The sequence below is a fragment of the Gouania willdenowi genome, chromosome 6 (assembly GCF_900634775.1).
Source record: "Gouania willdenowi chromosome 6, fGouWil2.1, whole genome shotgun sequence".
Classification (NCBI taxonomy): domain Eukaryota; kingdom Metazoa; phylum Chordata; class Actinopteri; order Blenniiformes; family Gobiesocidae; genus Gouania; species Gouania willdenowi.
Genome location: NC_041049.1, coordinates 40,101,582 through 40,128,535, shown reverse-complemented (window position 1 = coordinate 40,128,535; position 26,954 = coordinate 40,101,582). Strand labels below are relative to the sequence as shown.

General features: G+C 39.7%; 1 protein-coding gene across 3 annotated transcripts in view; it reads left to right on the top strand.

Moving 5' to 3' along the window:
• The first annotated feature begins 10,247 nt into the window (after positions 1-10,247).
• The window catches only part of iqsec3b (IQ motif and Sec7 domain ArfGEF 3b), a 61,347-nt gene continuing 44,640 nt past the window's right edge, over positions 10,248-26,954 (top strand). Inside the window, exons 1-2 of one of the 3 annotated variants that reach the window (XM_028450736.1) lie at positions 10,248-10,872; positions 22,106-22,180. In XM_028450736.1, coding sequence (XP_028306537.1) covers positions 10,379-10,872; positions 22,106-22,180 — 569 coding nt within the window. In that variant the 5' untranslated portion in view covers positions 10,248-10,378. Of the gene's footprint in view, positions 10,873-12,885; positions 13,175-22,105; positions 22,181-26,954 lie in introns of those variants that run through there. The other 2 variants (XM_028450735.1, XM_028450737.1) reach the window with 2 other exon arrangements.

Genomic DNA, 26,954 nt, shown 5'->3' with positions numbered 1-26,954 from the left:
AGGTATAAGTGATCTCCACCAATGTCAGAGACATGAGCTGCGGTGGGACCAGTGGAACCAAAGCTGAGCTGGTTTGGAGAGCATCTGCTTTCTGTGACCTCAGGAGGTTGGCTCATACTGGGAGGCGTGATGGGTTGATCCATCAGAAGGCCTTCTTCCTCCCAGGTGTGGGTACCACCACAAACTGGTTGAGAGTAGAAAGGTCCATACATTGAAAACACAGGCCGAGGTGGCCTGCAGGAGGGCCAGTCCATTGTAAAGTCAGTGCAGGCCTGGGCGTAAAGGTACGGCTGGTGTCGCATCTGACTCGCATTCCTTAAGAAATTGAGAACGATGACAGTCCTCATCGAAGCTGAAAAACACAAGATACAGAGAGTTCATTATATTCACTAAACTTCTAAAGCAGTGGTTCCTGACCTTTTTTTATCTTTGTTTTTTTGTTGTGACCCCATTTTTATTTGACAAATTTTGACTTTTTTTTATCTAAAGTTCGTATTTGATCATGTTTGTTATATTGTGTTACAATTACAAATACACAATATCTAGGATTAGTGCAGAAAGTGACAGCTCAGATATTGTTATGTTGCATTTTATTTTAACTACATTTATATTTGAGAAAGTGAAAATATAGAAAGCAGTTGTTGGAGATTGTATGTGGGGATTTTTTTTAAACAATAGTTATTAAAAAAAACCCATTAGAATATGATTTAAATCAGTACTTTTTTATTGTATTTTATTTTATTATTAGTAGACATTTCAGGTCACTTCACTTTATTTCCAGGCGACCCCACATGGGGTCACGACCCAAGGTTGAAAAACCCTGTTCTAAACGGTAGGATTATGGATAAGTGCTGCATCATGCTCTACAGTTTTAAAAACAAACACCAAGGTGAAATAATAAACAGAAATGCAGTTAAATGGGTTACATTAGGGTTATTGTCAACTTTAAAGTTAGAAAAAATACAACAAATGAGCCCTATTTAAGCCTATACACATTGATATTTCTATTGATGAGGCTATTACAGGCCACATGTATAAAAAGGTCAAAGAAAACAAAAAAGACAAAACGTAAATTGGTGCTGAGGAAGTAGGCTACCTAAAAAAACATCTAACAGTACCTTCAAAAGTTTAAATCAAAGTGAAGTTTGAACCCAAGCTTAGAATCTGAAAAAGTGATTAAACAAAAGTGAGTGATAAATTAGAGCTGAAAGCAACAATCAGTCACCAATTTATCGAAAACACTAAGTAAACATGTTTATAAATCGAGGCTATTTACGTGATTGGAATAGTTTGTCCATCGTTGGCTTTGCAGATGTAGAAATGTTGTTATTTGTGTCCAAAGCGCAGGTAAAAGTGCTGATATTCACAGGAATATTAGAGACTGAAGAAGTTTCAGCTTCAAGATGAAAGCACAGTTTTTAACGCTCGAGCGTTACTGCGTCTCAGTGCAGTCACGTTTAGGACACGCCCACTTAGGCCAACTCCTTAATGATTGGTCCTCCGATGATGCGTTTCAGACAACCCGGAAATCAACCATTTTTATGCGATTAAAACTATGATTTTTCACGACATAAAATAATGTATTAGACCAATAAGGCAAGGCATCATTATGTAGCACATTTTAGTAGCAAGGCATTTAAAGTGATTCATATGAGGAATTTAAATAACGACACATAAACTATTTTTATAAACAAACAATCATTTTAAATACATTTTGCAATAATGAACAGACAATATTACAATCAATATCAACACGTTTTGTGGAGGAAAAATAAGACTTTACTATCTTTAATAGTTGTAAAAATCTTAAGGCTTGGATCATGACTATTTGGTGTGTTTTAAAGAAACATGGCTCATGTAAACCACAAAAATATATTCAGAAAAACATAGAGGATATTGTATATAATTTTCTAATGTGTTTTGATAATATAAATTCTAAACACATTTACAGGCAGCTTAGAAATGCCATAAGTAAAAGTGGAAACCTACACCACTGTGGTTTTGATGGGTGAATTCAGGTTAACTAACAATGGTTTTATTTGTAATACAGAAACAAATAAAACAATCTACCTATTGTTTAACTGGAGGATTAATTGATAAATTATTTGTAATATTAATGAACTGTCAAGAATAAATCTCTTATCATAAGTGTCCAGATTTGACAGACGCATTTTGAGAAACATTCACTAGAGGAAGCTCTTTATTTGTTCTCAGAGATGACGTTCATCTGTAATAATAAATCCAAATGTAAACACAAGATCTTTTTCCTAACTTTTCCTGTTTTATAAATGCCTCGACCCACCAGTTGAGAAACCCTGAACTGGTGAGAAACATGTTGCTGAGTCATGTCTTAGACCAGACATGGTCAGCTGGTGGCCCCAGGGCCACAAAATTAGACCCTGCTTTGTCTAATTTTCTGCGGCCCCTAAAGTAACCGCACAAAGTGACGCCATAAACAAGTAAAATGAGAGAAAATACACAAAAGAACAATAAAAATACACAAAAATGACACGGGAAACATGAAATTACATTAAAAAAAAATTCACTATATGAGAGAAAAATTTACAAAATGACTCCAAAAATACACCAAATTCCTTTGTTCTTTCCTGTATTAATGCTTGGATTGGTTGTTATTCTAAATGCTGACATGAATGTAGATAATATGGGCCTTAGAAAATCATATTTTTGTGTCCCTCACTGTGAAAAATCTGTCTTTATTAATATAAGAAAGTTATATTTTACAACATTAAGATAAAGTCTAGATTTGATTAGAATATCGATGTATTTTATGAAACTAGAAGATTTAACTAATCTAGTAATAAAATAAATAAGGTAAAAGCTATTGATAGTGTTTACCAAGATTTTTTAAATGCATATTTTTAAATCAAATATCCGCTATTCTTATTATTCTTTAAAATGTTTTTGTCTTTATTATTATTATTATTATTATTATTATTATTATTAATAATAATTATAAGAAGAAGAATTTCTTAGGTTTGCAATTTTTGACTTGCCATATTTTAACCTATTTTCATCACTTTCTATGACATATTTTTGCTACATTACTCCCATTTTTGCCACTTCTCCATCAAATTTCATTGGCCTTTCTGCACAATTTTCCACTTTCAAATCATGTTTGGCATTTATTTCCACTACTTTTCACACCTAATGTCACATGTTGACGCATTATTGTCACTTTTAACTTATTTTCACCATATTTAATGCTTATTTTGGCCAATTTCACCACATTCACAATTTGTCATCCCATTATTTGCCAGTTTAAATTAAATGTTCCTATATTTTAAATTACATTATCCCAACCGCCCCTTCTGCAATTTTTAGGCCAATATTGACACTCAAAGCCCTTTTTTCCACTTTTTCTGTCCATTTTATACCCACTCTGATTTGTAACTTTAAACCAATTTCGGTGTTTTTTTAAAATCCCATTTCACCATATTTTCCATCATTTTTTGTCACTATTAATCCATTTGATCTCTGATTAAAACAGTGATTTACATATTAAAGATGACTATATACTATGGTGTAAATAATAATAGTACTTTTTCTAGGACACTGATATCATGTTTTTGCTGAGAAGGCCAACCCTCCTATATCTGTCCAGAAAGAAACATGTAACCATTTCTCTTCTTCACTTTTGCAGACACTTCTTTGTCTCTGTAAATGATGTTCCTTCAGGATCCTGAATAAATACACACTAAGACATATTGTCATACACTCATTTTTATTTCATCAGACATACAATTTTTCCACAACATTACTAAAACCTAAAAAGCATGAATATGAAGATTTTAAAACAGATTAAATAACACCTCACAATTTGAATGCTGAATATTTGATTTAATAAAAGGGATATGATGATTATATACATTATATATTTCCTCTGCAAGTGTTCACCAGTCAAACATTCTCTGAGCTGGAACTTGCCCTTAAAACAGATGAAAGGTTTTGTTGAGGGTTAAACATTCTATTCCTCAGCTTCAGTAACAGTTTGTCGCTGCAAAGGGAAGCCGTCAGCCACACATCCAGATATTTCAGAGATAGGACTGTAGAGGTATAAGTGATCTCCACCAATGTCAGAGACATGAGCTGCGTTGGGACCAGTGGAACCAAAGCTGAGCTGGTTTGGAGAGCATCTGCTTTCTGTGACCTCAGGAGGTTGGCTCATACTGGGAGGCGTGATGGGTTGATCCATCAGAAGGCCTTCTTCCTCCCAGGTGTGGGTACCACCACAAACTGGTTGAGAGTAGAAAGGTCCATACATTGAAAACACAGGCCGAGGTGGCCTGCAGGAGGGCCAGTCCATTGTAAAGTCAGTGCAGGCCTGGGCGTAAAGGTACGGCTGGTGTCGCATCTGACTCGCATTCCTTAAGAAATTGAGAACGATGACAGTCCTCATCGAAGCTGAAAACACAAGATACAGAGAGTTCATTATATTCACTAAACTTCTAAAGCAGTGGTTCCTGACCTTTTTTTAATCTTTGTTTTTTTGTTGTGACCCTATTTTGATTTGACAAATTTCTGACTTTTTTTTTATCTAAAGTTCGTATTTGATCATGTTTGTTATATTGTGTTACAATTACAAATACACAATATCTAGGATTAGTGCAGAAAGTGACAGCTCAGATATTGTTATGTTGCATTTTATTTTAACTACATTTATATTTGAGAAAGTGAAAATATAGAAAGCAGTTGTTGGAGATTGTATGTGGGGATTTTTTTTAAACAATAGTTATTAAAAAAACCCATTAGAATATGATTTAAATCAGTACTTTTTTATTGTATTTTATTTTATTATTAGTAGACATTTCAGGTCACTTCACTTTATTTCCAGGCGACACCACATGGGGTCACGACCCAAGGTTGAAAAACCCTGTTCTAAACGGTAGGATTATGGATAAGTGCTGCATCATGCTCTACAGTTTTAAAAACAAACACCAATGTGAAATAATAAACAGAACTGCAGTTAAATGGGTTACATTAGGGTTATTGTCAACTTTAAAGTTAGAAAAAATACAACAAATGAGCCCTATTTAAGCCTATACACATTGATATTTCTATTGATGAGGCTATTACAGGCCACATGTATAAAAAGGTCAAAGAAAACAAAAAAGACAAAACGTAAATTGGTGCTGAGGAAGTAGGCTACCTAAAAAAACATCTAACAGTACCTTCAAAACTTTAAATCAAAGTGAAGTTTGAACCCAAGCTTAGAATCTGAAAAAGTGATTAAACAAAAGTGAGTGATAAATTAGAGCTGAAAGCAACAATCAGTCACCAATTTATCGAAAACACTAAGTCAACATGTTTATAAATCGAGGCTATTTACGTGATTGGAATAGTTTGTCCATCGTTGGCTTTGCAGATGTAGAAATGTTGTTATTTGTGTCCAAAGCGCAGGTAAAAGTGCTGATATTCACAGGAATATTAGAGACTGAAGAAGTTTCAGCTTCAAGTTGAAAGCACAGTTTTTAACGCTCGAGCGTTACTGCGTCTCAGTGCAGTCACGTTTAGGACACGCCCACTTAGGCCAACTCCTTCATGATTGGTCCTCCGATCATGCGTTTCAGACAACCCGGAAATCAACCATTTTTATGCGATTAAAACTATGATTTTTCACGACATAAAATATTGTATTAGACCAATAAGGCAAGGCATCATTATGTAGCACATTTTAGTAGCAAGGCATTTAAAGTGATTCATATGAGGAATTTAAATAACGACACAAACTATTTTTATAAACAAACAATCATTTTAAATACATTTTGCAATAATGAACAGACAATATTACAATCAATATCAACACGTTTTGTGGAGGAAAAATAAGACTTTACTATCTTTAATAGTTGTAAAAATCTTAAGGCTTGGATCATGACTATTTGGTGTGTTTTACAGAAACATGGCTCATGTAAACCACATGGACTTTCAACTTTGATGTAAAAGTGGAAACCTACACCACTGTGGTTTTGATGGTTGAATTCAGGTTAATTAGTACAGTGTCTGACGGAAGTATGTATTCATAGTGGGAGCTTAAGTAAAGTTGTAATATATGACCAAATGAGTATGTGTTTGAAGGTTAGATGTACAGAGAGGTGCACATACTCTGTAGTGTTATAAAGGGGTATATTTGCAGGTGCAACGTAAAATAGCGTGTGATTTCCCTGGTTTAAATCTATGGGACATGAACATGATAAATTGATGAAGTGATAAATAAAGTTTGAACCAATGCACGCACACAGCTGTAAAACTGACGAAACTGTACTGCCCACATCTGTCCAGCCAGCTCCTGGTCCATCACGTCGCTGTCTTTTCTTTTTTAAAGCTCGTTTTGCTGAGATTTGCGAGCGTCTCCCCCACTTCCGGGGTTTTCATTTTTCGTCTGTTTTAATGGTGACGCTTCAGTGTTCTTCTTCCAATTTGTACATTGCATTTCCGGAAACAAGACCCTGACGTGTCGTATAGGAACGTACAGTGTGAGCAGTCAGAGTGTCGGACCGAATTGAGAACATGCATCGTGAGCTGCTCACATTCGGGCTCTGCGTCTGAGTCGCACAGTTTGAGCTGGAGCTGAGTACAACGATTGAAGAAGAAAAAAATAAATAAATAAAAAAATCACAGTGTATCCCAGCCTTTATAGTAGTATCTGTGCGTGTGACTCAGTAGTAGTGTGCGGAAGCCTTTCCCCCGTTCCGGTCTAACCCGCCAATATAAAACATAATGAAACGAAACATTCCGGTCTGACTAACCAAAATAACCACCAAATAAGTCCAAAATAATGGATGCACACCATGGCTCCACTGCGTCAGGAAAATATGTACCTTGAATTATAGATAGATTTTGTGAGTCGATTTTCCTCAATTTTGCAATACTTCTTTCAATAGCTTCTAGAAAAAAACTTTACCGTTTCAGGTGTCTTGATGCTGAAGCAGGCGGTTCCTGATCGATGGTCACGGCTCAACTAGTCTGGGACACTTGGATGGACTATCCTTCTATCCTATTGTGTTTGTCCTTCTGTTCACTAACCCCAACCAGTCAAAGCGGATGTCTGCCACCTCTGAACCTGGTTCCGCTGGAGATTTCTTCCTCTAAAATGGAGGGAGTTTTTTTCTTCCCACTGTCGCTAAATGCTTGTTCATGTGGATCATGTTGGATTCTTTCTTACTTACTGTTACACCGGCTTAAGGATTTAGAAATACAAAAGACGCAGTCAAATAGGTAAGGAGATAGAATCTTTATTATTAAAACTAGTTCATAAAGTTTAATAAGCCTCACCATACCAGACTCCCAATTCAACTCTCAATTATGGTAACAGGATTGGGGGGGGGGGGGATATGGTTTCACAACAATTACACACTGCAATTCAAATATTCCTCTCAAAGAGTTTACACACGTGAATATGCACGGCACACTTACACCCTTAAGGCCCCACCTGAATGCCTGACTGAGAGCTTACCGGGTATTGGTGACAAGGGGGGCGCACAAGTTCAAATAAAACGCAAAACAAAAAATGAATAAAGAGAAGAAGAAAATAGGAACAAGCCCACCCCACGGGCAAAACCCAGCTATTTGCTCCTGACCAGCTCACGTGTCAGGGCGGACTAGAACAAAGGAAACAAAGCCTAACTAATAAACAAAAACAAATTATTCTCAGCAAGAGCAGCCTATGGACCCCGATGCTCTGCAAAGAAAACATTAATAACCATAAAAAACACTTTAATACAAAAAACATTAAAACATATCAATAAAAGATGAACTACAAACAAACTTTAAAATACCTGGTCTGTCGGTAGTCTACCAACAACCAGCTGTATTCCACTCAAGCAGAGAACAAGCAGGGAAGCACATCTGAAATAATAAAGATGGTAAATGTCGTGCAAGACACCAACACAACATACCATTGACACACCAAACAGAATCTCCTACCAGCTTTTCCTGCAGCTTCTGCATGCTCATGTGGAATAAGGTGTGCACCTGCCCTATTCCACTGTCCTCATACCAATAGCTAAACAACCTGTGTTCTTCCTGCAGGTCACCATTTGCAGCAGTCTTGATTAGAGCACCTGCCACATTCCACAACCCAGTAGCTGGAATACCTGTGTTCCTCCTGCAGGTCACTATTTGTAGTGTTCTTAATTAGTGCACCTACCTAACACCTGTCACATTACTATGGACTTTATATTTTGTTCAGCGCTTTGAGATGCCTTTGATGTATTTTGCGTTATATAAATAAAGTTGAACTGAATTGAACCACCCAAGCAGGGCCACCTCACAGACCAAATCGACTTATAAAATATAATTAAAAATCACCAAAGTGATTTTTTTAAAATGTCTTTCCTGTAGTATAAATAAGAACACCAATGAAGATTATCTGTTGTTTTCAGTTTTCTCCTGTGTTTTTTGTAGAATCTATTGAAAGAAATATTGTAATATTTAAATTTTTCCTCTCATGTTCTCTGTTGTAGTAGATAGGAGCGGACCTAATAAAGGTTAGCTAATGTTTTCAGATCATCAAAGTGCTTTTTTAAAAAGTTATTGAAAACTAAAATAACAACAGAATAATCAATATAATATACATATATTAAAAGATATACAAAAGGGTATTTTAGCTAAAAATGAGTTGTAGTATGACCAAATGAAGACCATCACATAATCATAGACTTATTGAATATTCAACGTCTCAGCGTCAGCTGCCCATAAGAAACAATGGGATATTCCCTGCTGAAATGACAAATAACTGTGTTGAAGATCAGCTTGTTGCAGCTTGTAGCTCAGTGGCTATCTCATAACGATTAGAACAAGACATTATTGGGGTCGTCTCAGAGTTATTGGACAGTCAATTGCAAATGTACCAATGTCTTTTCTAACTTTACTGAAGTGCTCAGGACAGTAACTACAGTGATACATGCATTCGTGTTAGAGTCTCTAAAATACCAGAAAATTCTCAACTAACACAAGATAAAGTCTCTCCATTTGTCACTAGTCTCTATTGAGAAAAAAGTCGCTAAGAGCGTTCACAAAATATACCGGTAAGGGAGGCTAAGTTTTGGTTTTGGTTTCAAAACAGAGCAGAGAAAATATTCTACAAACTGCAGCTTTAATTCAAAATTATGAGATCCTAAGTCATAATAATGAGAATAGTAATTCTGCTCAAAAACTAATTATGAGATATAATCTTATCTCATAATTCTGAGTTAGTATATCAATTATAACTTAGTATCTTATTAGTATGAGATCATAAATATGAGATAATCATAAGTCATAATTATGAGATACTGTCTTATTTCATAATCACGAAGTAGTATCTCATATTTATGACTTAGTATCTCATTTTTATTAGATACTAAGTCATAATAATGAGATAATCATAAGTCATAATTATAAGATGCTAACTTATCTCATAATTATGAGTTATTATTTTACCTTTACTTATTTATCTATTTTTTACTGGCTGAAATGGGCTAATTAATCCAATTAAAACGACATAATCTCATTTACAAGAGAGAGATCTGTTTTAGACAAAAGCATTAATAATATGATATTTAAGAGCAAAACAAACCATATAAGAGGGGAGGGGTTACTGTCATAATTGGTCCAAATTTAGCACCAATATAGTCATTGAAATTCAGTTGTTATTGGATTATCCAACTTGGTCCCATTTTAGCCCTTATTTAGTCATTGAAATTGGGGTTTTCTTTCAGACCGTCAAAACTGGTCCAAAATTAGCACCAATATAGAAATTGAAATTTAGCCTTCATTGGATCGTCCAACTTAGTCCAGCTTTTGCACATTTGATCCAAGTTTGGCCCAAACATTGTCATTAGAAATAGAACTTCTCATTTGGGTTAAGTAGCTTAACAACCTTTTATTTGGGCTAATTCGGACATACCAACATAACAGCCCACAAACATAAACCAACAATACAAATCTGAACCTGGTACACGTTGACTACAAAGGTTCCCCACAATTATTTAATTAATTAATTAATTAATTTTGGAGATCTGCATGTCCAGCAGCAGCTCTCTGCACCTATAGGGTGCGTGCTTGCTCCGGGGTAGATCTTTGCGTAATGACGCATGTGGACCCCCCCCCCCCCACCCCCACCCCCCCCGTCACATCTGGATCGTCTCTTCTCATCAGCACCACTCAGCGCAGAGAGAGAGAGAGAGAGAGAGAGAGAGAGAGAGAGAGAGAGAGAGAGAGAGAGAGAGAGAGAGAGAGAGAGAGAGAAAGAGAGGACGGGATACGAGCGGAGGGGTGGAGACAGACAGGCTCGGGTCGGCACAGTCTCATCCTCCACATCCACCTAGCCGAGCCGAGCCGAGCTCCATCCATCAGCCCAGCTTCACTTCTAAAAGCTGCTATGATGAGTACTAGCCTGTTAGCGAATCCCGTGCAGGCGATCCTGTACCTACGCGAGCTCACGACCATCGTCCAGAACCAGCAGAGTCTAATCCAGACGCAGCGTGCGCGGATCGAGGAGCTGGATCGGCGCGTGGACGAGCTGATCGGAGAGAACCGGCACCTGAGGGACGTCAGAGTCCAGCAGCAACATCCCTACCACCACCACCATCATCATCATCTTCATCATCAGACTGACCCGAGCTGCCTTCATCACCACCCACACCTCCAGGAACCCCTGGACTCCCAGGTCCAGTCCGAGCACGCGGCTCCGGAGCTCCAACCGTCTCCTCCCCAGCCCATGGACCCCGGGGACATGCAGCTGGTCCCGGCTGACCCGTCCGCGGTCTCCCCGGTGGAGAGTGAGTCAGAGAACGGTGGAAGTTGTTCGGGCTGCCGCTCTTTGGTTCTGATGACCCCGACCACACTGTGTCGATCCCTGGGCCGAAAATCAGAGTGAGTGGATGTGCGTGCATGCGTGTGCGTGCGTTCATTTTGCAGATTCATCCTACGAACCCCTCCTCCCTCAGGTCTGTACATGGACGTGTGTGTGCGCGTCGGACGACCTGGAATATGTATTTATTTTTGGTCAGTGTGGATGTGTTTGCATGTGCGCGTGCGTGTGTGAGAGACCGTGCCAGAGGAGGAGAGGGGTGGATTATTTAAATGAGAAACAGATCACCATCTCTGGATGATTACATAACAAACAGCTGGAGGTCTGGTCTGTGTGTGTGTGTGTGTGTATGTATGTATGTGTGGTGTGTGTTTGTGTGTATGTGTGGTGTGTGTGTGTGTACGTGTGTATGTGTGGTGTGTGTTTGTGTGTGTGTGTGTACGTGTGTATGTGTGGTGTGTGTGTGTGTGTGTATGTGTGTGTGTGTACGTGTGTATGTGTAGTCTGTGTGTGTGTGTGTGTGTGTATGTGTGGTCTGTGTGTGTGTATGTGTGGTCTGTGTGTGTGTGTATGTGTGGTCTGTGTGTTTGTGTGTGTGTGTATGTATGTGTGGTGTGTGTGTGTGTGTGTGTGTGTGTGTACGTGTGTATGTGTGGTCTGTGTGTGTGTATGTGTGGTGTGTGTGTGTGTGTGTGACCCACAGACTGCTGCTGAACACCTTGATGCTGCTTTCTTTCTTTATTAATTACCACAAGGAGAAGCTCTCAGGGGGGGATTTTCTTTTCTGAGCCTCTGATCTTCTCGTGCGCACTCATGCACATGCATACGCTCACAGACATACATACCTATATCTCCTCACTGATACAAACCCTGGCATGGAGCAAATTATTCCATTATCAGCTCACCTAACGAGAGGAAAACCATGTTCCTTCTCTCTGTCTCCATGTTCTACGTTGGTTCCCATCAGGACTCCTGATTGGTCTCTCTGGGACTGGTGGCATTCCGAGGGGAGCAGCACATGACAAAGATGAGTTGAGATGAAATGAAGAAGTTCATATTTAGATTGTTGGTTTTTAAACTGGAATGGAACAGTTCCCTCGTCACTGCTCCTGGTTTGTGTGCAAGTGCTGCACTTTGTAGCCATTATCGTTATCTCAGTCATGCTCTCAGAGGATTTCACCAACCACTCACTATCTGTTGCACGGAGTCTATAGATCAGGGCATTGATACGTTTGTTGTGAGTTTTTCACTCATCTTGTTCTTGATTAAATTGGAAAGAACTGGTAAAGGAACCTGGGTTAGTTTGTACTTTTTGATACAGAATTATCAACAGTACCATCAAAGCTTGGTGGATATTCAATTAAATGTTCAGCCAAGTCCAGTCGCCTCTACTTTGTGGTGGATTCAGAGTACATATATGGTAGATTTATTGGCTGACTCTAAAATGTCAGCGTGTGTGTGTGTGTGTGAGAGAGAGTGTGTCAGTCTGTTTCTGAGTGTAGGCGCTGTGATAGATTCATATTGTGGACTTTGCACTCTGAGTGGAGTGGATACACAGAAAGCATGTACTGAATGGTAAATAGTAAATGAACTGATTTTATATGGTGCTTTTCAGAGGGGAAAGTAATGGATTACATGTACTCACATTACTGTAATTGAGTTGCTTTTATGGGTACTTTTTTGAGTGTATTTCTAAATCAGTAATTTCACTTACTTCACGTACTTAAGAACATTTTAAAAGGAGTAAAGGAATTCCCTATTTCCACATCCAAACATTACTGAGTAAAATATTTTTTTTTTGTGATTATTATTTTTATTTCCATTTCATGGTCTCTCATAAACTGCTGACCTCAGGTGATCAGTTTATGAAGAAAGAATTAACATAATCCATATGCAGTGTTCTCACCAGGCACTTTTTATGGTTCAGGTTAGGGTTTCTACCTATTATGTTGTTACCCACATGGCACATTTGGCATGGCCCTGTTTTAGAGTTCATAAATGTAGCTATACTTAGAGCCTGAGAATTTCTAAATTCTAGATGTTTGTTGTTTTTTTAACTGCATTTTGAAAGGTTGTTGTGAGTCAGAGGCACAAATGTTTGGGGCGAGAGTGTTCCACTGGGTAGGGGCGGCTGTAGAAAAGGCTCTCTCTACCAAGGTACGGTGGATGGATTTGACAATGAGAGCGATGAGGTTGGAGTCGGAGGGCTGGTAGTGCAGCAGAAAGTCGGAGAGGTATGAAGGGGCCAGGTTATTAAGGGATTTGTAAATGACGCGTAGGATCTTGAAATGAATACACTATTTACCAGGGAGGCTGTGTAATTGTTGGAGTACAGGTGTGATGTGGTCTCTGGAAGAGGGTTGGGTGAGTAGTCTGGCTGCTGAGTTTTGTTCATTTTGGAGTTTTTGTAGGTGGGTCAAGGGAAGACCATAGAGGAGGCTGTTGCAGTAATTGAGGCTGGACGAAATGAAGGCATGAATTAGAGTTCCTGCTGCAGGTTTGAAGAGGGTTGGACAAATGCGTGCAATGTTTCGAAGGTGGAAGAAGGCTGATTTGGCGGATGTGGGGCTAGAAAGAGACCATTAAAGCCACATGGCAGAGGCTGGATCTTGTGATTAGTCAACTAATCATGTGTTGCGCTAACTTCACTCTTTGTTCGGAGTCATCCAGCCCAAGAAGATAAATGTAGAATTTCCAAATCTCTGGACACACTTCCTCATTCTTAGCCACCTGTGTGTGAGCTGTTTTCTGGAACAAGCAGGTCTGCTGAAAATTTACTTGTGACTACAACTTAGAATAAACTAAGTAAGTAAGTAAGTAAGTAAGTATTTATTTATAAAGCGCTTTTCGCAGATAAAATCACAAAGTGCTGTACACAGAAACAATAAACATACATTTACATTACATGTGTAGCATCATAAAAGGGCAGTAAAAATTAAAAATAAAATCTTGTTAACTAAAAGCTTTTTTGAAAAGCGAAGTCTTCAAATGTTTTTTAAAAGTGTCCACGCAGTTCATCTCCCGGAGAGACTGGGGCAGACCATTCCAGAGTCTGGGGGCTGCAGCCTGGAACGCCAGGTCTCCTCTGGTTTTAAATTTGGTTTTTGGGAACCTTAGTAGACCCTGACCTGAGGATCGAAGGCTGCGTCCTGAAGTGTAGGGACACAACATGTCTGAAATGTATAGAGGAGCCTGGCCATGCAAAGCCCGGAATGTTAGAACCAGTATTTTATATTCAATCCGGAAATTGACAGGGAGCCAGTGCAGGGAGGAAAGTATCGGGGTAATGTGTGATGTTCTGGGCGTACCGGTCAAAAGTCTGGCAGCAGCATTTTGAACCATTTGGAGTTTACACAGGGTCGACTTATTAAAACAGGTAAAAACTGAGTTACAGTAGTCAATGCGGGACGAAATAAAAGCATGGATGACCAGTTCCAGATCAGGTTTGGACAGTAGATGCCTCACTTTTGAGATATTTCTCAGATGGTAAAAACAGTTTTTAGTCAGTTGACGACAGTGGCCCTCCAAAGACATCGATTGGTTAAACACAACCCCAAGATTTCTGATGCTGGATTTCACTGATGAACCCAAATCACAGAGAGAGTTCTTAATAAGTGGGATCTTTTTATCAGGGGCGATGATCAGAGTTTCTGTTTTGTTGGGGTTTATCTGGAGGTAGTTTGATGAAAACCAGTTTTTGATGCATGAGATACAGTCCAAGAACTCAGGTAAAAAGTGAAACTCTGAGTCATTAAAAGAGCAGTATAACTGGATATCATCAGCATAAAAATGATAAGAAACATTTTTAAAACCACGGATCAACCGACCAAGAGGCATCAGGTACAATAAAAACAAAACAGGCCCCAGAACAGAGCCCTGGGGTACTCCACATGACAGGGTGGACACATTGGACATTACATCATTAAAAGCCACATTAAAAGTTCTACCATTTATATACGAGGCAAACCACTGTAGTACAGCACCGGAAAACCCCATTTCTGATTTGAGACGATGGATCAGTGTGTTGTGATCTATGGTGTCGAAAGCAGATGTTAAATCCAATAAAGTTAAAACTGTATAGCGACCAGAATCAGCAGCCATCATCACGTCACTGGAGACCTTCACAAGGGCAGTTTCAGTGGAGTGGATCGACCTAAAACCAGATTGATATTTATCATAAAGATCATTATCTTCCATGATTGATGTTAGCTGCTTGGCTACCACTTTTTCCATCATTTTTGACATGAAGGGAAGCTTAGATATGGGCCGGTAGTTTATAGGCTGACCTGGATCAAGATTAGGCTTTTTGAGAATGGGATTTACTAGGGCGTGTTTAAAGTAGCTGGGGACTGTGCCGGATTTAAGTGAAACTCTTGTCATCTGTGCTTGAGCTGTTCAACAGAAGAACCAGGAAGAAGGTAGAAAAACCTTACAGAACGTAGCCTAAATGATTCAGTGTCTTGTTCAAGGAGGCTTCAACAGGTATAGTCTTGGGGTCAAACCACTAAACCCTCGATTGGAAGATGACCCCTTCACCTGAGCTATAGTCGCCTGACTAAAGACAAACAGAAGCATTAAAAACAACATACTAGCGTATGGGTCCACCTTTCTTCCTGTTGTTACTTCAGTTTAAAGTGCCTCACACTCTGAAATTCCTCACTCTCCTGTAGAGGAGCTCTGTTTTAGCTGCTAAAGCAGACTGCTATCCCTGTTCCATCTGACTCAGCGGTTTTCCCTCCAAACTGTAATATGTGTGTAATCTTGTGTGTTTGTCATTTTGTTTCATAAATGTTTTTGAGTCTATTTATATGAACGTTGTTTTTCTCATTTAATACGGCTCCTCGGTCCTTTGTCCTTGAGCTACAGAGGATGTGGGACTCTGTGGTACATATTGTCCATGACAGTACGTTGATGGGCTTTGCATTGATGTCAGCGTTATCAGCACACTCGGTTTACGCCAAAAGGGGGGGGGGGGGGGGCACAGGCACAGGATCTCCTCTTCTAATTCTTCTCTTTCTCCATCTCACTCTCTCCAGCTGAGCTTTCTATCTGCCCCACTTAACCCATGGAGCGAACAGTAATCAGCCATTCTCAGGAGGGAGAAAAGGCAGAGAGATATAGAAAGAGATCGTGCACGCTTGCTTGTTGGCTTTGATGGAGCCCTGAGAGGTGTCTAAAGAAAGGAGCTTGAGGTTGACATTGTAGTGAACCAGTGAGTGTGGAGTGAAGACGGCGTTCAGTGGTTGAGAGAGTGAGACAGGTATGGAGAGAAAGACCTAAAGGAGAGAGAGGAAAGGGTGCATTTGAGGGGAGTTGTCTCCTCACATTCTCTTTCTTTGCAGCAGGATGGGTCGGATAGGATAGATTATGGCGTCATGCAGTACTGTGAAAGGTGCTTGCAATGAGCTGGCAACATTTCCAGCCCTAAATGGAGCTCAACTCGAAGCATGTCCACCCTCCTGTTTGTTCCACACTCTCTCTGTTGGATTCTGGCTAAAGGAAGCCGCTGCATTAAAAGTTTGGTCTCATAAAACAGGAAAGAGGAGGCGGACGTGGTTCTGCTAGAGAAAAAAAAAATGGGCCAGCAGCGGGAGGCGTGTTCTGATGAAATATTCACCGGCTTTTTTTTGTAAGTGTTGCTGCAAACTAGCGGATGCTATTTGTGCCTTGTACACACAATCAGCAATGCTACTGTCTGTGTGACAAAAAGACCAAACATTTGGACAAATCTCCAGCTCAACCCAGTACTAGTTTAGAGTTTCTGTTGGACCTTAATGTTTGACTCCTAGAGAAGTTTTGCTGTATGGAGCAGACAGATGGCAGATCAATTCCAGTCGAGATCATTCTATGTGTTGTGGAGTTCTCCTTCTTTAACTACACATAGTGATCAGGATCCCAGAGCAATGAAGTACTATCCATAATATTTGAAACTCCGCTACACCATGAAGACATCATTACAGGAAGCTGAGAGGCCTGAATGATGTTTTTTGGTCAATAATTATTGTTTTATGCATGTATTATTCATAATATACTGTTTAAATGGTGGGTAAAGCTAAAGGGGGGGGGTTTGCAGGAGTCATTGACAGACCGGCCCACTTCATGCGCGGTGTGGGGAGCCTGCCAGCCGGCAACACAAATTTCATGTCCCTTGATGGAAAAACTGCATTTGATGTTGCTTTGGACCATAATCATATAGTAATCATTAACTTCAAATTTTAATTAGCCTACAGTAAAATAAGGACAGCAGTATAGTGATTTTACAGCATGTAGTGATTTTAATGCAAACAGATCATTGATACAATAACATATGGCTGACCCACCACCCCAACCAAGCTCCAGTATCCCCTATATTTTAAGACATGTGTACAGGAAATTTAAAATAGCCACTTATCAACTACTCACTAAATACAACTATGTGATTAGAATCTGGTAGATCGACCTTTGTTGACATTGGAATGCTGTGAACATTCTTACTATTGCTGGGTGATATGGACCAAAACTCATATCTCAATATATTTTCTCAAAATGGTGATATACGAAATAAATCTTGATAATTTTATTTCAAATGAAGTCTGAGGAGATAGACAATTCTGGGTTAAATTTGTTGATGGAAATCGCCACACAGGCACATTTATTAACAAACAGCTGCACAATATGTGCCACTTTTGGCTTTTTCACCGTTAAGGGACAGCATGTGTGAGTGAGTTCTGTAGTGTGGCTTGTTATGGGGAAGGTCTGGGTTAGAATGCACTCATTAATCTATCTAACTGAGCTTTACATGTTGTTCTGAGATGTAAAAGGAGCGACTCCTAAAACAAGTATTTTTATACAAAATACGATAAATGATAAATGCGATATTGTAATTTTCTATATCGCCAAAATAGAAAACTTGATATATCTTGAATCTCGATATATCGCCCAGCTCTAATTCCTAAATTATAAAACAGCCTAAATTAAAACATAATTGGTATATGAAGCACATGTGTTTATTTAATATACTTACAGTTCATATACAAGTCAACACATTGCATATTTACTGTTAATTTCACATTTCTTGTCTTTAAGACATGAACATTTTATTTTCATTACATACATTTTCTTATAATTTCTCATGCTCACTCATGTGGTTCTCTGGTATTCACTAATGACTTATTAGACACATTTATTACAGACTTTACATCCTTTAACACTTTTTGACAGGAGTGTATATTTGTGGCGCTTGTGATTGGCTGATTTTTCATGGTGACTTTAGTCGTTCCTTCCCCCTTGGGAGATGCTAAAATCTCAGTAACAAATCTTACAGAACGTATAACTGTGTCCCATCCTGCTGCTCTTTAGGAAGGTATTATCCAAGGTATTCACACAAGTTCTTTGTTTTTTTTTTTTTCACCAGAACATCCATCTCTCTTCTGAGTTGTTTCCGGGTTTGTTGCCGCTGTCGGCACTAACCTCGCGAGAACTGCCACTCAGGCCATTTCATTTTGCAGTTCTCGTGAAGTGTATTGGCTGCGTCAATATGATATTCATTCTATGCAATATACCTCTTCACTTAAAGCTGAGTATAGGCCTTCAACAGATGGCTTTAAATATATGGGGTTTACAATCCCAGCCAGTTATCTCTGTAGCTCGGCTGTTGGAATGTTGATTGACTTGTGAACCTTGAAAGTTGCCTGTTCCCAGACTTATCTTTCCTCCGTTGACAGCAATATATCAAAAACAGTCTAACTTTGGCTTTCTTTGCTGATACAGGAGTGCTCTACCACCAATATAAACATTTGTGGCTTCCTGTCTTTATCTTAAGGCTAAAGCCTTAGACTCTACTTGTTGGTTTCAAATTTCTCGTCAACCTATATATGTGATCACCAAGCTGGATTTCTTCAGAGTGCAATTTGGCCATCAGTGCTCTCACAGGATTTCTGCCTTTCTCCTGTTTTTGTCAGAGCATAATTTGACCCCGTTTGCTCTCATTGAACTGATATCTCCAGTTCTCCAGTTTTTGCCTCAGAACATGATCTGTCCTACCTTGTTCTCCCAGGGTTTTTGTCTCTGCCCTGGTTTTTTGATTCTGCTTGTTTTAATAAACTTTGTATTATTTTGCAAGTACGTTTCAATGAAGACTTTTTTCCACACTACACCTCTTTTTCATCATCCACATCATCATCTGGGGAAGTCACGATACTCGCAAGGCTAGTGACGGCGTTCAGTTTAGTACGGCAGAGGAATGTTTTTATTTATGTATCTTTTAATTATTATTACATTACGGGAGTTTCTCAGCCAAAAAGGGATACTTGACAGCAGTGGTTTCAATTTTATAGTACGCACATATCTCGATAGTTACCTTGGTGCAGTGGGTAAGAAGGCGCGCTTAGGAGCGTAAGGTCAGCAGTTTGAATCCACTCAGTCATATTTTTTATGACGTCTATTTCGGACTGGCGACTATATTACATTAAAAATCTTTGCTCAATTGATGATGGCTTTTTATCGCACTTGTGCACGTAAGTAACCCAAGGTTTACATACTGACAGTTGATTGACCCACTTCATACCAGCTGTAATGGAATCAGATTCCCAGAGTTTCCTATCGCAGGGTATGTCGACCCAGAGTTTATGGATAGACTCAGTTTGTTTAACCTCCTTTCTGGAATACACCTCAGATGTGCGGCCAGCCAGTCCCTGAGCTCACATGATTTTGCAAACAACCCAGAAGAACGCTCCGCTCCGAGTAGTAACGCTGACGTCACCTGGTTCAGCATATTTTTACTCAACAAAAAAATGAAGATAATTTAGGCAGCAGAGGATGGTAACAGCGTACAGAAACACAGATTAATACAGCCCAGCAAAACATTAAAAAAAACAAAAAACTTCAAATTAAATCTGCAAGCAGCGTTTAACGGGCCCTCGCAACCACACGCATGTCAGTACGTGGCCCACGTTGAGGTGTGTTGCATGTTGGGGTGTGCCAGAAATGTTCAAGTGTTGAGACGTAGCTGACCCTTTTCATGGATTATATCACAAACTTTCCTGCAGTGTTCTGTGTAAATATAATGCCTATGATTTCCTTTTACAATAGGTGGCGCTATGACTACGAGCTTCATGCTCACTCGTGTGCCATGCTACCCCCCTATGTTGTGAAAAATTCCTGGTGAGAACCCTGTTGTGGTAGTGTGTTAGAAAGAAATAGCATTACTTACCCAAATCAGGGAAATCCTCAGTGTACTGAAGTAACACTTTGAAGCTTTGCTCTGGCCCACCAGCCAAATGGTGTCTGCTGAGATAGAAGACCGTACTTTGGTCAATTAAAGCCAGCGGATAATGCAACAGCTGCTGTACCTCCACTATACAGGACGTTGAGTGCAAAAATGAACTTCATAATGATCTGGGCATCATTAGTGATGCTCTGGTGCTTCATGCCCCAATGAAGCCTGTTCTGTTTTCCGATGTGTGTGTGTGCAATAAGTATGTCCATGTGAATGTTCACGTTTATGCTTCCATCTATCCACTTTTTCATTATATCCATGTTTCTAAGGCTCTTTTTAGATAAGTAGTCTCGGCTACCTAATTCGAATTGAAGTTTGATTTGGAATTACATTTGCATTCTGAATTAAGTGTTTACAAGGTCAGTTTAAAGCTGATTTTACTTTTATTCTAAATTTCATGGGAATTAAAGCTCGGATGTAAACATGGCCATTGATTGAAAGAGCTAAAGATGCTAGTCAGTCGTAGCATCTTTAGTCATTTTCTGTATAAGATTTGTGAATAACGGATTGACAAAGCCCCTTTATCTCCCTTTATGGAAGTCGTGAAATGATGTTTTTTAGCCTTGACTGTCACCTCTGCTCTTGCACTGAGTCTGAGTTCCTGTCACTTTGGCTCAGTGTCATTATGCTGTGCCCAGGTCAGAGAACGCACTGAAGCGTGGCCAAGAAACTCACTGTCAACTGAACGCTTTCACCTCTGTGTTATAGAACCTGATGTGACCCCCCTGTTCACACCAGCACTGCTCACACAGATTTGTTCGTGTTAATTTCTATTGCTTTGGACCGGACGATGTCCGGCCTGGTCGAGGTGAATTGGATCACATGTGCTACACTTTCACTTGTATCTTGTTCTCTTCGCACAGAAATTGCTTCAGATAGTAGCTACAGTGTAATGTCTAAAATATGAATGTAAATATAAAATGTATGAGTGAGTGGGAATTTAGGAAAAGGGCAAAGGAAATGCATTAGTTGGTGTTTCTTTCTGCCTTTTTGTGAAAAACTGTGAGTTCAAGTGTTAATTATAATAACTGGTGGCCTATAGTTTGCTTAAAAAACTGTAAAGGATGAGCAGAAAACAGAAGTAGTAATGAAGAGGCGAGGAACAGGAAGCAGAGGTGGAATTTCCTTCTGCCGAGAGAGAGAGAGAGAGTTATTTGGGTAATTCTGCTAAATCACTGCTGATCTGATGAAAATGAAGAAGCGACGGCATAAATCAGCACATCACATGCACCAACATGTAAATACTCACTCTCACTCTAAGCTTTCTCAGCCTTAAATTGACCTACATAGGATATTTACTGCAGGATCAGAGCCAAAGTGTAGCATATAATGGCAGAGTAATCCTTTGTCTGAGAGCAGCCTCGTAAGGGTATTTGTGGATGCTGGAAAACACTGAACAAAGAATATGGAAACACAATCAACTGCCAACTGAGAATAACTGGAAATGTCATCCTAACGTACTACTCATACTAAGTTTGACATCTAAATGAGCTCAGGTGGTAGTGGGTCGTCTTCTGATCGAGAGGTTGGGGGTTCGATCCCAGTACCTGACTATGTGTCGAAGTGTCCTTGGGCAAGACACTGACCCCTAAGTTGCTCCCAGTGGTCGACTAGCGCCTTGCATGGCTGTCCTGTCCTGTGTGTGAATGTGAGAGTGATTGGGTGAATAAGCTGTTATGTAAAGCGCTTTGAGACTGCTTCAGTGTGGTGATAAAGCGCTATATAAATCAAGTCCATTTACCATTTGGTCACTTTTGTAGATAAAATGCTTTCAGAACTTTCAAAGGTGAAGAATAAACAGAGATATTTAGCCTCAGTGTGCTTCAGGTTTTTGTCCTTGTAGGTTCCAAATGCATCTTGGGAGATTTGGAAGTATACTTCAGTGGGAATGCTCATCATCCTAATCATACTTATAGTTTATAGTAGACAGTATATACTCATTTAAATACTCAGAGTTTGTAGTGTATAGTATAGTTAGTGCGACAATCTGTTACCTGCTTTATTGACCCTTCTTCATCTTCTTTTTCTTTGTGTCTTAGGAGTGAGACGGTGCTGCATCAGTTCTGCTGCCCCGCACCCGAGCATCCTGAGACAGATGTGGCCGGCTCATCAGGGTAAGACCCAGCGCTGATCAAACATGTTTTTCCACTTTGTCCCCCTTTCAGTAACTACAAAAAAGCAAACAAACTGCGCTCTCGTCTCATCTGTGTGCATTCGTGCACGACCACTGACTCACGGCAACATCCAGGCTTTTAATCACTCTCGACATCGAGTGTGTGTTTGTGTCTGTGTGTGTGTCAATGATGGAGCTATACTGTATGAAGCCTGTTAGTGTTTCCCGTTGCCTCCAGAGTGCCTTCGTATAGCAACAGGACCAAAGGGTGGAGGATGATGCATGAAGAGGAAGCGCCACTATGAAGGCGCTCATGGCAACCCCCAAGAATGACGCAACAGCATGCACTGCCATAGTAACCAGAGAGGCTACTGTAGCCACTTCAGCCTTCTTTGTGTGCGTGGGCATGCTTGTGTATTGGTTGAATGAACAGTTTGCACACATTGTTCATGGAATGTTTAAAAAGAGCAGGACTCTAAAGTAGAAAAGCTATTTATGAACAGTTTCTCAATGATTACCAAGTGCCCTCCTTTGCCGCCACATTCCTCTCATCGCTCATCTTTTAATCCTTGTTTTTATTTTGTTTTAGAATCAAGTCTTTTCCCGTCGTTGTTTATTTCTACACCTAGAGTACATCAGTCTCTTTGGCTCTTTTATTTGAATCGTCTCACACTCCTTAAGTCTCTCTCTTCTTCATCCCGCCTTCATCGTTGTCACCATCTGTCCTTCTGATATCCAAATCTTTCTGTGATCCGACGACCTCCCTCCAACACCCACTCACTCCTGATTGGATGGGCTAATGGCGCGGCGGTAGTGGATGGCCAGCTGAGATGATGAGATGCTGCTCAGATGTGTAACAGCGCAGCTTATTATTATCATCGCTAACATCATCTTGCAACACACGACGCCGACTGATTGTCATCCATCCACTTCATCAGAGCATAAGAGAGGCCTGTGGGAAACCATTTGGACATGAATGTCATATTCATTATTTAGCTCTGCTAGTGCTCACTTTAGGTTTACTAACTAGTGCATGAGTAGACTTTACTAGTGAAGTAAAAACTGTCACTAGTTAGTATCATATTCTAATAAGGAGGCAGGGAAAATAAATTCAGCTTGCCATTGGCTTTTGAAAGTATTCCAACCAATCAGGGAGTTGGATTTGGTTCTAATTCCTCATATTTCATTTGCATTAAGTCTACTAGTACTATTAGTGAATCTTTTGGCTTTAGTAGTACTACTAGTAGACTAAAAACACTCTACTTGTACTACTAGTGAGATATTTTGTGTGTACTAGTAGTACTAGTTAACAATAAAAGTATTACTAGGAAAGGTTTTTGGTGGACTAGTACAAACCTTACCAGTAAAGAAAAATCATCTACTCATAGGCAATTTTGTGTTTTGTGTGCTTTGTGGTTAGAACGTCTGTCTCACAGCAAGAAGGTCCTGGGTTCAAGCCCTGGGGTGGACACTTGGGTCCTTTTTGTGTGGAGTTTGCATGTTCTCCCTGTGCTGCGTGGGCTTCCTCCCACAATCTAAAAACATGACTATTAAGTTGATTGGACTCTCTAGATTGGCCATAGGAATGAATGTGAGTGTGAGTGGAGGTTTGTCTGTGTTGCCCGGCGATGGACTGGCGCCCGTTACAGTGTGTAGCCCCGCTTAGCGCCCATTGCGCTGGAGAAAAAATACAGTAGCCACCAGCAGACCCTACCGCCCCGGAAAAAAGAGCAAGAGGGACAGAAAATGGATGGATGGATACTAGTTTGAGTAGACATAGGCTGCTTTCACACCAGTTTAGTGGTGGACTTGGTCTGAATGGGTGGAGGACAGCTGATAATTTGATCACCTTGGTTTGGCTCGGTTTGTGTTCAGAGAACAACTTCTGATCCTCCAAACAGCCTCTGGTGCAGTTACATGAGCTAATCAGTTGAGGGCGCAGTTACTTGGGTAGAGACTTTTCTAGGCAGAGAAATAGAAATCTGAATAAGATTGTCTCATCTATGGGTCAAAGCCAGCGCTCATAAATGTTTTCCTTCACTGTTTGTTCTTTACCAACATTGAACAATCGAACAGCAACAACTTGTCATGCTTTTGTTGGTTTTAAAGCACTGGTTTTGACCGTCGCTGGTTCTCATGACCAACCACAATGTCGTGCGCTCATCTCTGATTTTTCTTCTGTTTAGTCTGTTCCTTCGTAGAGAACCTAATCACTCTAGACTTTGATTTGAAATGCTCGGAGTCCGACAGAAACAATCACTATAGAATTATCCTTTTTGATCCACTATAGACATTTGCGTGTTCACACTGACCAAACAAGGAGGATTATAAGAACTAATGGGTCCAACAGCGATTTAACCACTCTAGGATCCGTCGGTGTGAATGCGAACTTAAAATACGTTAGTAAAAATTAAAAGCTTTACTAGTGCTACTAGTGACACAAAATTGTCTTTTAGTAGATAATTTTGCTTTACTAGTAAAGTCTACTCAGGAACTAGTGCATCAAAAACCTTTACCAGTAAAACATTTTTTTTGTTTTACTAATACTACTAGTACACTTACAATATCTCACTAGTAGTACTAGCAGGGCCGGCCCAAGTCATTTGGAGGCCCTAAGCAAATTTAGTATATGGGGCCCTTAGTGCACGTGCAAAAATTTTGGGTAAAACAAAAACATTTTTGTGCGTATACACCTATATTTTATTTGTCATTCCTATTGATTGAAACTCACACTAGATGATTCCAAACCTAAATTTAAACTGAAAAGACAAATATATTCAGCAATTCCTGCTTTTATTTTTTGTAAAATGTAATCATTACGTGTCAAAAGTCAATTGAAATAGTAAAGTGCTTTTAAATTCAAGTAAAGCAAACAGATAACACAGGTAAACACTTCAAATGTTGTTGATGCGCGCAATGCACAGCAGTACCAGCAACATGCAACTGCGGTTGTTAGGTTGGGGGCCCTCTTGTGGCCAGGGGGCCCTATGCAGCCGCTTAGTCTGTGTATAGGCTGGACTGGGTCTGAGTACTAGTAACGTGTTTCTAGTCTACTAGTAGTACTAGTAAAGCCAAACGATTCACTAGTAGTACGAGTAGACTTAATGCAAATGAAATAGGAGGAATTAGAACCAAATCCAACTCCCTGATTGGTTGGAATATTTTCAAAAGCCAATGGCAAGTCTTATTTTATTTCCCCACTGACTTATTAACCTATGATGCTAACTAGTGACACCTCTTGCTTCACTAGTAAAGTCTGCTCATGCACTAGTAAATCAAAGCCAAAATTTTGTACATGTACTCCAAAATTGAGCGCTAGAGCTTAGTAATGGTTGATATCACTGATATTGAATTTTTGCTTTCCATAAAAGCCTACTACTACTAGTAGTACTAGTAGACCTAATGCAAATTAAGTAGGAGGGATTATAACTAAATCCAGCTCTCTGATTGGTTGGAATACTTTTGAAAGTCAACTCCAAATCTAAATTGACTTTCTATGATTGAGATTTTGCTTCACTAGTACTACTAGTGACAGTTTGTGCTTCACTAGTAAAGTCTACTCGTGCACTAGTAAACCTAAACCAAAGTTGAGTACATGTACTCCAACATTGAGCACTAGTAGAGCTTTATAATGGTTGATATCACATTTATGCTTAAACGGCTTTCTGTAGAGGCCTGGAAATATGCTGCAGCCTACTGTGTGTGTGTGTGTGTGTGTGTGTGTTTCACTATGACATCACACACACACAGCCTGTCTGTTCGTAGTCATTACATATGTAAGCATGAATGTTGGAAAGAGAACCAGAGTGTGTGTGTGTGTTTGTGTGTGTGGCGTCCATATAATTGTGTAGGCTTTCGCCGTCCAGATGCATAACAGCTCAAGTCTTGCTTTTAAAGCCTCTAATGTATTCTAATGTACTCTAATGTATTCTCATGCAGCACGGGGGCATGGCAGCATTTTAATAGAGTTTCTGATCGTGCCTTCAGCCTCCAGCGTGAACATTCCCACAGACTATCCTCTCATTTCCTCCCTTAGCCTTTCCACTTGTTCCTTTTTTATTTTCTCAGAGTTTATTGTCTCTAAAGATGTGTCTGGACCACTTTCCTCTGCTGCACTGCTGCTGTTTCCTCTTTTTTTTTTTTTTTTTGCAATCAAAGTAAACAGAGCAACTCTAGAGATGCACTCATTATTTAACCATGAGCAGGCTCTTTATTTTCCCTCAGTCCAGTTCAGCCAGGGTCTCTATTGTGTGAAGAATTATAAGAGTAAGCATTATATCCTGGTTGGAAAAAAAAGATTGTAGAAGCACACAACTTGACACACAACCTCGTGCACACTCACCCGCAGCCATTAATGCACACCATTATAAAGCTCTTAGAGTGTGATCATACTTCTAGGCTTACATCCCTGCAACCTCCTCTCAAAATAAAGCTGTGTCAGAGTTTTATCTCACGCGAGACAAGCAATGTTTTTTTTTATGGCAGAGAGACAAAAAAACAAAAATTGAATTTACGGACATGATTTTTTTGGAGATTTTTGATAAATCAGTCGAAAGATCCTCGTTCCATTATCAAAAATGGTGTGGGATTACGAGTGGAGGACAAGACATTGTTCCAGTGGACGTACTGTGAGACAGACTCAAAACATGTTTGAACATACTCATCTCGAGTAATAATTAATAAACTGTGAGGTCTGGATGAGTTTTTATCTTCAATTTATGTTGCACTTTGATTTGTTGCTTTCAGTTTCGAGCAAACGCTGGCGCGTCTTGCTG